The sequence below is a fragment of the Aulonocara sp. 'chitande type north' Nkhata Bay genome, linkage group LG12 (assembly GCF_057382095.1).
Source record: "Aulonocara sp. 'chitande type north' Nkhata Bay isolate Kocher_YH1m ecotype deep benthic linkage group LG12, A_spYH_male_GT1.1, whole genome shotgun sequence".
Taxonomy (NCBI): Eukaryota; Metazoa; Chordata; class Actinopteri; order Cichliformes; family Cichlidae; genus Aulonocara; species Aulonocara sp. 'chitande type north' Nkhata Bay.
Genome location: NC_141355.1, coordinates 32,566,638 through 32,580,027, shown reverse-complemented (window position 1 = coordinate 32,580,027; position 13,390 = coordinate 32,566,638). Strand labels below are relative to the sequence as shown.

The 13,390-nt window shown below is 39.9% G+C and overlaps 1 protein-coding gene across 1 annotated transcript in view; it reads right to left on the bottom strand.

The window, feature by feature from the left end:
* col27a1b (collagen, type XXVII, alpha 1b) overlaps positions 1-13,390 on the bottom strand; it is a 67,779-nt gene that overhangs the window by 7,084 nt on the left and 47,305 nt on the right. Inside the window, exons 32-51 of the mRNA XM_086315193.1 lie at positions 12,878-12,922; positions 12,647-12,700; positions 11,969-12,022; positions 11,830-11,883; positions 9,865-9,918; positions 9,617-9,670; positions 6,494-6,601; positions 6,343-6,396; positions 5,969-6,076; positions 5,838-5,891; positions 5,275-5,328; positions 4,245-4,301; positions 4,102-4,155; positions 3,943-3,996; positions 3,779-3,832; positions 3,585-3,638; positions 3,396-3,503; positions 3,212-3,319; positions 647-754; positions 503-556 (exon numbers count right to left, since the gene is read on the bottom strand). Coding sequence (XP_086171319.1) covers positions 503-556; positions 647-754; positions 3,212-3,319; positions 3,396-3,503; positions 3,585-3,638; positions 3,779-3,832; positions 3,943-3,996; positions 4,102-4,155; positions 4,245-4,301; positions 5,275-5,328; positions 5,838-5,891; positions 5,969-6,076; positions 6,343-6,396; positions 6,494-6,601; positions 9,617-9,670; positions 9,865-9,918; positions 11,830-11,883; positions 11,969-12,022; positions 12,647-12,700; positions 12,878-12,922 — 1,344 coding nt within the window. The remainder of the gene's footprint in view (positions 1-502; positions 557-646; positions 755-3,211; positions 3,320-3,395; positions 3,504-3,584; positions 3,639-3,778; positions 3,833-3,942; positions 3,997-4,101; positions 4,156-4,244; positions 4,302-5,274; positions 5,329-5,837; positions 5,892-5,968; positions 6,077-6,342; positions 6,397-6,493; positions 6,602-9,616; positions 9,671-9,864; positions 9,919-11,829; positions 11,884-11,968; positions 12,023-12,646; positions 12,701-12,877; positions 12,923-13,390) is intronic.

The window sequence follows — 13,390 nt, the reverse complement described above, 5'->3', positions numbered from 1 at the left end:
ACATCACTCCAGAACTTGTCATGCTTTAACTATTCTTGCCCATTTCTTCTGAGTAAGAACGACCATTATAAACTCTACCGAGCACCGGCACAAAGCTCATGCGCTCGACACTCCTGTTCAACTCCCCACTGCAGGAAAATATCCAACATCACTCTCAGGGTTTTAAATTAAAGACTCAGACTCCAATAAAGCCTATTCTGTTTCTTCAGCTTGTAATGATATATACTTCAGCAATGCTGTAAGTAAAACTTATGGTGTAGCAGATGTCATCCTGAGGCATGTTACAGTAATACCAAACAGCTTTCATGTCTAATATTTCCAAAAATCATATAATATTATGCAGCTCTCGACAACTTAAGACTAAAAAAGTTTTTCAGCCTTAAGGTGACTTAAACCCACAAATTACTTTAATAAGCCTATTCTAAAGGTTAAAAACTTTATTCAGTCTAAAAATGTTGGCCTGAGGTCATCACTTCTAAATGGAGAATGCGTAGAAGCTTACCTTTGGTCCAAAGAGACCAAACACCCCCGGAAATCCTTGTTCACCAGTATCCCCCTAATAAAAAAGAAGGAAGGGAAAGTATGGATTTTATTCCCTAGCAAAAGAATGCTGTCCTATAAAGGAATTTGAGTTGTCAGCCCTCACCAGTTGCCCTTTAACTCCCTGATCTCCTTGTTTTCCTGGTAATCCCATCCCGCCAATGGATCCTCTCTTCCCAGCTGGACCAATTTGTCCTGGGAGCCCCTTCTCGCCCTATAGAAGAAATGCAATCACACGAGAATCGTTTTTACATCCATGCCATAACCTCTATATAGATACTTTAACAAAAATACAGAAGTATTTAGTATTAGTATTTAGTATTTATTTATTTATTGTCATTGTCAAGAACAATGAAATTGCGTTTGGGGCTTCCATACAACCCAAAAAAAAGAAGAAAATAATAAATACCCCTTAAAACCCAAGTGTACATATTTAACCCAGTGTGACTCCAATGCAATAAGACAATCCTTAGCAATAATGTTCGTAGAAATTCAGACAAAGACCTGAGAAACATGACAAAATACAACAATGCAACCCATTCAATATTATTGTACTGTGAGATATGATATCAGATATGATAGTTATCTATTTAAGAAAGAGGGGGGGGGGGGGGGGGGGGGGGCAAAGATATGATGCACCAATGCAGACCAGTTCATTGCTATTAAGAAGTTGGATATGGTTATTGTCCGTGAGAGGGGGGCAGAGAGTTCAGGAGCCTCACAGCCTGTGGATACAGGCTGTTGGCCAGTCTGGATGTTCTGGCCTGTATAGACCTGTACCTTCTCCCTGAGGGCAGCAGATGGAAAAGGTGGCGCGCAGGGTGATGTTGGTCCCGCAGGATACTGTGCACCCTCCTCAGACAGCGAGTGGGGAAGATATTACTGATCTCTGGCAGACTTGTTCCAATAATTCTGCCAGCTTCTTTCACCACCCGCTGGAGTGCTTGCTGATCGGCCTTGGTGCAGCTGGGGAACCACACTAGAAATCCATACGTCAGAACGCTGCTGATGGCACAGTTGTAGAAGTTCAACATCAGAGATCTGGGAATGTGTGCGCTCCGCAGTCTCCTCAGGTAGTAGAGGCGCTGTTGGGCCTTCCGTACAACTGAGGTGATATGGTTGCCCCAGGACAGGTCCTCGGTCACAGTTACCCCCAAGAATTTAAAACTGCTCACCCTCTCCACCGCCTCACTGCCAATGAAGAGAGGCAGATGGTTGTTATGACCCCTCTTCCGGAAATCTACAATGATCTCCTTGGTCTTTTTGGTGTTTAAGACCAAGTTATTGTCGTGGCACCATGACTCTAGTTGTTGCACCTCTGTCCTATAGTTTGTCTCATCATTGTTGGATATAAGTCCGAGCACTGTAGTGTCATCTGCAAACTTAACAATGAGATTGGACGCGCAGGAGGAAATACAGTCATGGGTGAAGAGAGTGTATAGCAGAGGGCTCAGAACACACCCCTGAGGGGCACCGGTGTTGACCACAAGGGTGGAAGAGGTGTTCTTACCCACTCTGACACTCTGTCTACGGTTAGTGAGGAAGTCCACAATCCAGTTGCACAGAGAGGAGTTAAGTCCCAGTTGGTGGAGTTTGGGACGGAGTTTGTATGGCCGGATGGTATTAAAAGCCGAGCTGTAGTCTACAAAGAGGAGCCGTGCATAGGTGTTCCTGTGTTCCAAGTGCTTCAGTAATGTGTGCAGCACTGTGGCGATCGCATCCTCGGTTGACCGGTTCTCCCTGTATGCAAACTGGTGCGAGTCCAGGGATGGTGGAAAAGCAGCTCTGATGTGTTTAATGACCAGTCTCTCCAGGCATTTGGCGGGAATGGGGGTGAGTGCCACAGGTCTGAAATCGTTCAGACATGTGACATTTGACTGTTTTGGGATGGGAACGATGGTTTCTGCTTTGAAACAGGATGGTACCAGTGAACAGGACAACGAGGTGTTATATATAGAGGTGAAGAAGTCACTATAGTTCAGCGAGCACCTACTTCATGTTTTCTCTGATAAGGCACTGCTAATTGCATTTAGTGTGGTCCCTAATCATGTAGCAAGTATCAGTAGCAAAACTTAACCTAAAATACAGTTGTGCTGGCCTGTTGCTTTCTCGTTTGGGTGCCCCTTAAATCGGTTTAGATTTAGATGCAGAAGAACCAAGCTACAGTTCATCAAAACTTGGCATGTTTATGTTTAGATCATCACATATAACAAAATTAGAATGCAACTTGATGCCCTGAGTGGGGCAGCGAGGTGAAAACTGTCCAATGCTTCAGATCTCATAAATACAGCCTCTCTGTTTGTCTTGCATATTTGCATCTTATATAATATTTGCAAGGACATGCAAACAAAAACTGTGGCAATTCATTGATACTTTCCAACACAAACTTCCCGACATTATTGCAATGGATAGTAGGTCTTCTGAGAAACAGTATAAAGACTTTATGCAGCATTCAGCCTTTGAAATTACATAAGGCTCCACATATAAAGGCAGCATTATGTTGCTGAGGGAGGCATTTATAGCAGATTAAAAGCTTTCTGGCAATTACGAGTAATATCAGCAACAATTTTGCCTGCACTGCAGTCTATAAAGATTCTTATGCTGTTAACATGTTCCTTATGAATATGATCAAAGCCAGGCAAGCTGTCAAGCATCATTTCATCATCATCACCTTTGGACCAAAGGATCCTTGATTTCCAGGAAGCCCTGTTACACCCTTTTCACCCTGCTGCCCAGGTTTTCCAGGAAAGCCCACGTTTCCATCTTCTCCTTGCTCCCCCTAAATACAGGAGGCAATCAATGAGCAATATTTTCTTTTCATTCAATGAAACAGGCACCACTGACAGTGTCTTCACCTTAACGCCTTTACTTCCATCTATGCCAGGCTGGCCATCCATACCAGGTGGACCCTCAAGTCCCTCCCTCCCAACAACCCCACGTGGACCAGTGGAGCCCTCGGGACCCTTGGACGATCAGAAAACTTTATGTTAATGTTTAAGTTAAGGTTTCATTATATAAGCAGACAAGGAGTTTGTCCAACTCACTGGTGGCCCTTTGGTACCAGATGCACCTCTTGCCCCTGATTTTCCTTTCTGACCCTGAAACACAAAGAATTCATGTCAAGGTTCAGACATGGGTACATAAAAGAAAATACAGTAATAATAATATCCCAGTAATATTGGAAGAGGTGATTAAGTTACTCATAAATGTAAAATCTTGCAACTATTTATGTCCTTACTTGGTCACCTTTGGATCCTTTCAGTCCTGGTTGTCCCTTTGGTCCAGGTTTCCCCTGAAATGATTATTAGTGTTTGATTTAAAGATTGCAGTTTTTTTTATGGACAATTTTACACAATATTCATACAACTGAGTTTTACAGTTTACAAGAAAAAGTATACTTACAGGAAGGCCAGGGGCACCAGGATCCCCTCTTGCTCCATCAAAACCTATTTGACCCTGAAAATGTTTATTTTCTTCATTTCAATGCTGATTTTAACCCCGTTTGCACCAAAAATAATGTAAAAAGAGGAGCATATCACTTTTTTTTTAAACTTTACTTACAGTCTGCCCTGGGTCACCTGGTTCTCCTCTCTCTCCTCTGTCTCCAGGACGGCCCTGGATTAAGATTGGAAAACATAATAAACAATCAGGAAGAGCACACAGAGAACCAGCACTTGAAAAACTGCTAAATCTCGGAAACTCACTCTGTCACCTTCAGGACCTGGGAGACCTTCTAATTTGCTGTCATCCCCCTGTTCACCCTAATTGAGCAACATAGAAAAAAAAACAACTGCAATCAGTAGATTTTCCCTTAAATCCAGCAGTCTTTGCAAAATCAATGCATGCTTTGTTTGAAACACATGGCTTGCTCTCTTTATATGGATGGCAAATCATTACATGCACTATTACCCACAATGATTCCATTTTACATAAATGGAGCCAATATTTGTTCCAGGGTCTTTATGAGATTCATTAAACAATAGCCACAGATATGTGTATAATTTTAATAGGTATGTGCTGTGCATGTATCAAGTGAAATAAATAATTGAAGAGCCCAGAAAGGAAAATAAAAAGCTGAAGTATAATTAGGGCTGAGCAGGGGCCAAGTAAATGAACGAAAATGTACTGTAGCAAAAATGATAAAAACAGAACTGTGACAGATCTGTATTTATCTGCACTATTTTTTATTGACAGTCATAAATTTTGCAATCATCCATGTGATTGGATGATATTGATTTAATTAGAGCACAAGCATAGCCATCATATCTAGGATATTGGCAAAGGGAAAATGACAAATATCCACATCCAAATGGCTTCTGCCAAGGGACTAAAAAAATTGCAAATTAGCATCTCACTAAAACTGTGGTGCAGTGAGTTACATTCTATGCTGCTCCTGTCAAATAAACACAAATTATGTGGCTAATCTCACCAAAATCATGTGCAGAAGAGTCCAGGTGCTTGGCTAATTATATACACTTGATACACTGAGTTAATTGGGTGTGTCCTAGTTCATATCACTGATCAAATTAGAGATGACTTTGGGGATATTGCAAGGACAACAAGATAGACACAGGAAGCACTAATTAGAGACACAACTGAAGTTCAAGTGTATCCCCAAAAAACACTCCTGACCATGCACTCAAAGACAATGTGCTACATACATTGTTAGGAAGAGCTCATTAGACACAAAGAGCAACTGCCTATTAGAGGCAGTAAATAAGACTGGGAATGTACCTTTTCACCTTTTGGCCCAGGTGGTCCCAGTGGGCCTGGTGGTCCAGCGTGACCCTATGACAAGAAAATACGATTATGACCCAACCTCATTTCAGAACAGCAAGCTCTGAGCTTAAGCTTCACAGTGTGACGTGTTTGTAAGACAGAAGAAGAGCAGAAAAAACATCCGACTGCATCCAATAGTGTCACTGGCCTTTACTTCAATAGCGTGCATACAGTCATAAAATAATTAACTTGAATGAAAATGTTTATTTTACTACTTGATAAGATGAATCCCCAGGTTAATGATATTATTCCGTCTTATATGCAGTAATAGTGTTGCATTTTACTGTTATATTTTTTATAGATCGTCGTCTCATATATTCTCTGACTGGAGTAGGTGCCACTCATAGGGATCGTTTTGTACGCAAGAATCATCGCAATGACCCGTGAAAAAACATCCCTTTTTATGTGAGTCTGTACAGAGCCTGAAGATGAAAACCTGGCTGTTTGAATATTCCCCTCGGGTCTCTCATTTTTCATAACACCCCACAATTAGATGCTTGTATTAAACAAAGGCTTACCTGGTAACCTGATATGCCCGGGTCTCCTTGTTGGCCCATTCTCCCTGGAGCACCCTAGGGAAATATATATATTTAGCCCATATATACAAACACACTAATGAAGTCTTTTAGTCCTACTGTAAAGAATTTACCACTGGTCCGATGGTTCCTCTTGCTCCCTTCTGCCCAAAAAATCCTAGCTCTCCCGGCACACCGGCTGGCCCAGTCTCACCCAGATGACCTTGTTGACCTTTGCTCCCCTGGAGAAAGGCCATCAATGAGCAGCTATTCACTGAGCATACAAATAGCCCTAAGTAGTTGTGCAGTTAGTTTGTCAAAATCAAACATCTAATGCTAAAACTCTACTTGACAAGCACCTTCAGTGTTGTGCTTATTGAGGTTACAGACCTTTCTGTTTGTTTACTACTACAGCAGAGAACGTTTTAACTCCCAGTGCAAGAGAGTAAATTGACAGACATCCACGATTGAAAGATGTATTTAGCTTCAAGCAAGTGAACTGACAAACCTTTTCTCCTGGCCTTCCTCTTTCCCCAATTTTGCCAGGTTTACCCTCCTGACCCTGATAACAGAAAATCAAACAGGGTTCTAGTGGACCAAAAGAGCTGTCTTTTTATTGGAACTGAATGAAATTTGGAGCTGGCTACCAAAACACTCACCCTCACGCCCACAAGCCCAGGAGGCCCAGGGGGTCCTTCCTTTCCTTTCAGGCCAAATTCACCCCTGTCTCCTGTGGTGCCCTCAGGACCAGCATCCCCCTTTTCACCCTGGGAAGAGTGGAACGAGTCAAATAAAAAGAAGAAAACCATGATCTAACAGTTGAGTGAGAATAAACTGGATTACTGTAACAATAATTACAAACATTCATAGCTTCATATATTTGAACAAAGTATCATTATTTATATCCAATAAAGTATTTTACAAGCCCAAAATAAATATGTTACAGTGTTTTATAAGCCATTAATGATACTGCCCACTGAGAGGCCTGCACAACAGCGGATGGAGATGCCTGCTGGTAGTGTAAGGAGTTAATATCTACCAGCCGGAGGAGTTTGATTCCGAGGAGAGCTTCAGGTTATATATAAAATCTTTAATGGTATTCAGCATTTCTGTACAGTAACAGACGTCTAAGCGCAGAAAAGGCAAGCGGTACAGCTAACTGTATCTAAAAGTCTTACTCCAGCACTCTGAGCTAGCTGCAGTTTCCAAGCTTGTAAATAGAGCTACAGCCGTTAAGCCAGGATGACACAAAAGCATGACTAATTTATTAGACCAAACAGGCACCGTACTGGAAATATTTCAGAGATAAAAAATAAATAAATAAAAGTGTCATTTTGACTTGACATATTCTTTAAGGTGTTTGTGCTCCCAGAGTATCAAGTATCATAAGAAAGTAGGGCAAAGTTTGGCTGTAAATATGATGTTACATCATCAGAAATTATCATGAGGACAGATTTGTTTCACTGACAATTTCTTGGCCGTCTAACTTTTTACAGCCGAAATGTCGTCTTCTAAGAAAGTCTACCCGTCTTGCTGTCTGACAGTACTTTTTAGGAAAAGGCATAGTGGACCTTCTTCATGTAAAGTAACGAGAAATAAAACAGACTATCCCAAATGAGTATCTCATTAGAATGCAAGACTGAACTGAGGTGTCCCAACGCACTTAGACTTTAGAGAACACGGCATATTATTATTATGCCATTATTAACAGAGGAAAATGAGAACAACTTCAGTTTTTTTTCCAGCACTGTAGTCAGGCTGACAGTTCTGTCAGGTTTCATGGTCCTTTGTGGTTCAGTCACAGAGCAAAAATAAAATGCAACCTCCTTGTGACTAGGAAAAAGAGACTGAGAGAAATTGGTAAAGGTTTGCATTAATTGTTGTCTATAAATGTAGACACAGTTTCAATTTTGCAATCAATCTGAGGCAGCCTGGAACAATTACTGCAACTCAGTGCATGCATGTCATGTTGTTTGCATGACTTAACTGGTTCTATTCTGGTTCTATTTCTATATAAAATCAAGGATGCAGAGCATCTATGTCATTGTTTTGCACCAACTGTGTTGCACTCGCTGTATTCTTGGAGACATTTTTCAATTACTGTTTCAAATCTACGAGGTTCTGGCTGTGCTATGAATGTAATTAAGTTAACTGTGTGTAGTCACAGATCTGGTCCCTGCCTTCAAAGCAACCATTTCAAAGGCAACACGATCATAGTCACTATAATCTTAGCCGTGCCACGATCTTCAACCCCTGTTGATCCAGAGTGGCTGCATTAGTGCTAACTAGCACTGACATCATGAAGTTCTTTAAAAATAAAATTAGAACAATTCAAAAAATGTTCTTCATCTAAAACATCAACACATGTTTAAATCTCCAACCCCACTACCCCTTACCCTTAATTAACACTTTGTTATTAAGTCATCAGTCAACATTTATTAGCAGGGAATGAAAAGTGACCTTCATTACTCCTGATCTAGCCCTTTTACATTAGGTTCCAGGACATTTTAGAATCAATTTTAAGATTATTTAAATTACTTACAGAGTATGGTCTGACTCCCCAATATATTGCTCCTCGTTTATCACAGGACAACCATGTTCATATTCTAAGATGTAATTGTGAACTAATGCTGACTAATGGTGAAACAACAATCAAATGCTGTGATCCTTATTTTTAATCTAAATGCAGGCTGTTTAGTATTTCCGTTATCTGTTACAGGATTTTTATGTGTAAGTCATCGGCCCATGATCCATCACAATTCACAGGTTACTGCCTGTACAGCGTGACCAGAACCTTGAGAACGATTTTGGGTGAAGACACATTCAGCAATCATCGTCCGTAAGTTTGATTAGTTTCTGACTGGTAGTTTGTTACTTTAGCCAAATGAGCTAATAACACTTTAATACAGGAGAAGCATTTATTTGGCAAAGTCAGGGACATTTTGCCACCTTCTCAAATAGAATACTGGCTGGTAGCTCTGACGAGACAAGACTGCAAGACATTTCAGTGAAAACAAATATAATGGGGTTCATACCATGTCAAAGTATCGTAATTACATAGTTTGGTAAACATTGTTTCTAAAAGTTTAATCTTGTGATTTTCTGCTGATGGTTTACATAATATTTGTGCAATAAACCACTACAATGCACCGATTTTCACTCCCCTTTCATTCCTCAAACAACAGCAAAAGCTGCTAATCTCTTCTGGTAGCTGCACTGTGGCCAGAAACCTCTCAAAGTAGTTTACTCCGCTGAACAGAAGAAAAAGTCCTGTACAGCATGAAGCTGAAAAGAATCTCAGGTTGCTTCTTCTAATCCTCAGTGTTCTCAGCTCACATTTTAGCACGTTGACAGAGCAAAAAGCGCTTTGTGGGTCCATCAGCCGTACTTCCAACATTTTGGCTTTGCTGAATAGGCACACTTTTTATGCTTTTCCTCTTTTTTCTGTCACACTATCTGCCAGACAGCAGAGCTCCTAAAATAGCTTGCTATCTGTTTTCACTGAGCATCAACACAATGTACTCCAATTGTACAAAGGCCAATATCTCACAAACAATACTTGACTTGTTCTAATTACAGTAAGCTGCTACCGTAAACAGGAAAGTTTGCAAAGTTCACCGACAGCTTCAGGATAAAATTAATCAGCGTCGAAGTTAATAACAATTATTTAACTACTAGCTGAATAATTGATAAATGTTTTTATAATCACTCCGGGACTGTACAATTAAAAACAGTTAATACACATCTCTTTTTTTATATTTTTAAAGTATTTTAAAACTTGCCTTGGCACCATCAGGTCCACTTGGCCCAGCCTCCGCATCAATGCCTGGCTCACCCTGACAGACAAATCACAAAAACATTATAGTTGTATTTCTTCCTGATGACAAAGACGGTAATGAAATGGAAGCAAAAACAGATGTAATTGCACACTCAAACATTTAGCACTTTGTGTCGATTTTGGTGCAGACTAAATAAATCAAGTACATCATAATCATTAAGACATCACAGAAAGAAAACTTGGGAAACTCACTCTCTCGCCAATCAAGCCTTGTTCGCCGATGCTACCAGGTAGACCAATGTCACCCTGTCAAACAGTGAAGCGTGACCGTTAAGCTACCATCAATGTGTTAAATGTCTAACATGCAATCTTTGATATCAACAGGATAAATTTAATCAGTGCCACCTGTTATGAAGGGTACTACGATGTAAATCATGGGAGTAAAAACTGACTTTTTACAAAAGCTTAACTAACTAATAGCTTAACTTAATCTGCCAGCACAAAACTACTACCGGTACTTTTTGTGCTGAAAAGTAATGAAATTATTAACAATGGCAGCAAAGACAAAGACAGCAACCTGAGTGGATAAAAAGCATACAGGAACACAACAGTCACATATATACAAAAAGCAGTTCATACAGCTTTGGAATTAATGTTACTTTTTTAAAACTTGAACTTTGAGCAGTTACACTGTATTCACAGGTCGATACCTATCTTAGTAGATAAGTCCAAATCCAGTAGGTTATTCTTGTGCATCAATATTAAACCCACTGACGGGTCAAGGGAGTAACACCTATCCCATTACAGTGCAACATTGTAATGAAAAACCTTGAGTCTCGGATTTCATGTGGAGTTTAGTCTGACAGATACCTCTCAAATAAAAATTGTTGTAGACCTTCTGAACTCATATGATGTATGGAAAAACATTTGTCATAGAAGCACTACAGGGTCAAATAATCTCAGCTATATATATCCATAGCATCACAGAATGACCTGTAGCAGAAGTCTAAACAGACAGACACAGCCTTACCCATCATAGTTGGGTATGCCCTCAACTATGATGATGCCCTCTTAACTTCAGCATTGCACCTCGACTATATGACATATAATTTCACATGACATTTCCTTTCTAAAGTATCTACAGTGTTTTCTGGCTGTGTACAAAACTATTTTCAAGAAAAATGAGACCCTGTGGAAACTGGAGAACTATTTTTTGTTATACAAGTTTTATCTTTACTACAAGTTTGAGATCTGTTTTGCGTGTTTAAGAAATTGGCGTGTATAGAACAAACACACTAAACTTGATTTAGTGTGTTTGTTGATTTCACTAAACCATCTGATTGTGGAGATTTTCTCTCCAATATTGTTGGAATACAATATAAAGCAACTGTTGTTGTGAATTGGCACCGTATAACTAAAACTGAATTGATCTATTATATATAGTATCATTAAAATATTCAAAGAATGAATGGAAATCTATGCATGCAAGGGACAAGCCAGAATTGAAAGGCCTCCGAAATGAAAGGCCTCAGACTCTCAGGCGGCACAGCAATAAAAGCAGGCATGATTTTGTAGCGCAGAGCCCTGCATGGGCTCAGGAACACTTTTGAAACCCGCTGCCATTGAGCCCTGTTCATCTCTACATGTACAAATGCAAATTAAAAGTATTAGGCAAAAGAATAACCATATAAACGAGATCCAGAAACACTGCTGCTGCCTCCTGGGCTTGAGCTCACTATGCATGGAAAAAAGACAGGAAAATCCTGTGGCCTGATTTGAAATTCTTTTTGGAAATCCTGGAAACCGCATCCTCTGGTTTAAAGAGGAGCGGAATCGTCTGACATCCCTGATTGTATTGGGCTGCTTTAGCGCAAGTAATATGGACACATAGGTGCCATTAATGCTGATCGATACATACAGGCTTTAAAATAATAATAATAAATAGTCTTGTACCATTGCTGTACTGTATTCTGATTTTCTTTACATTTTATGCTACCGATAATTTGGGGAAAATGAGTCTGAATGTATTCAGTACTATATATTTCTGTAAAGCATAAAGCAAATAAATCACAATTTCTCAATGATCCCAGAGTAGACCTAAAACAATGTGACCTTTCTGGAGACACAAATGACATGATTAAATCATCAAAGGCAGTTTTGATATTATAATTCAATAAAAAAAAAAGTGCAATTCTGACAACATATCATCCTCGTCACCTTCTCTCCAAGATCACCAGGCGGTCCTCTCTCTCCGGTCTTCCCTGGTAGCCCCTGTTAGGAACAGTCACAGCTTTATTATTCTATCCAAATGTAAAAGTCAGTTGGAGGCTTTACACAGACTGTGTGATCAACTTACACTCGGCCCAATCTCCCCAAGTGGCCCAGTCGTTCCTGGTGGCCCTGCTGGTCCCTGTGGCAATAAAACAGGAGCCTCAATAAAAAGGTTAAGAGCATTTTCTAATCTTGGACAAACCTCTGAAAGTGACATTAAAAGAGTAAAAAGAACAGGTGAAAAGAAACAAGTAATAGGCAGAAAGTTTGGATTTGTGAATATAAGTTAATCTGCAGCCATCACAACACAGAGCCAAAACTCCTAAAAGATGTAAAAACTGGGCTGCTGTCATAGAGACACAGTGAGGCTACAATAAGGCTGCCAGGGAAGGAGGATGGAGATGGTGTAAATCAACTTGTCTCCAACTCACTACTTTTCTGCTTGTGTTTGTGAGATTTGGGAAGCATGAGAGAAAGAGGATTAGGCTGTCTAAGGCTTTTTCAAACAGGATAGAAGTTCCTAAGTAGGGTCAAAAATGAAGAAAATCAGTCTAAATATGCAGGGGCACGTAGGGTGCATAGTAGCTGCTACAGAGCTCTGAGTTATAGTAGACAATGAGATACTGATTTATGACGTATCTTCTAAGAAATTCTGCAACAGCTAGATTTTGCATAACTAAACCACATGGAGTGAACACCAGAGAAAAAATGTGACCAACAAAAGCAGCTATTGTTAAAGCTTCAAAAAAGTACTAAAACTCACTGGCTCTCCTGCAAGTCCTTTGGCTCCTGGAGGTCCAGAGTGGCCTTGGATACCCTGAAAATAATAGCCATTTGTTACACCCACACTCCAGGTACTCATAAATATTTTGAAATGCTATAACCCCCACGAGATAAACATAAACAACGCACACCTATGTCTTATCCACTACTATTGCTTACAACAAATTCAACACTGACCTAAAAGAAAGCTTTGTTAGCCCCAATAACTTACTTGAAATCCTTTAGGCCCAGATTCACCTGGCTCACCAAGTCTTCCCTGCAGACAATGACACACACAGAAAAATAGGTTTTGAAATCTGAGCAGCCAGTTAGATATAATTGTGTTGTTTCCATGTGTTAAAATTAGGATAGGGCTTGGTTCACTTTCTCTCTATCCTCGATTAGGTTTAACGTTACAGCTACGTTTTGCATTGAAATCTCTGATAGCCACTAGAACCACAACCATTTCCTGACAAACAGGAAATTATCTTGGTAAAGTTTCTATCCATCAAAGTCAAGTTTGGTAAATGGAATCTGGACCCAAATTTGTGTGAGTGCATTTTGCTTTCATTATTTTCTTATGCCTAATAACTGCTGATGTATTTGCCAAATAACCAGGAGGTGCCAAGAGTAAGAACTGCCAAGCGTTCATGTCAAATAATTGAAGTGACAGTCATTTTGAAATGTATCAATAAGTTTAAAAAAAATTAACCTAATTCAGACCTGATTGTGTTCAAACCCAGAA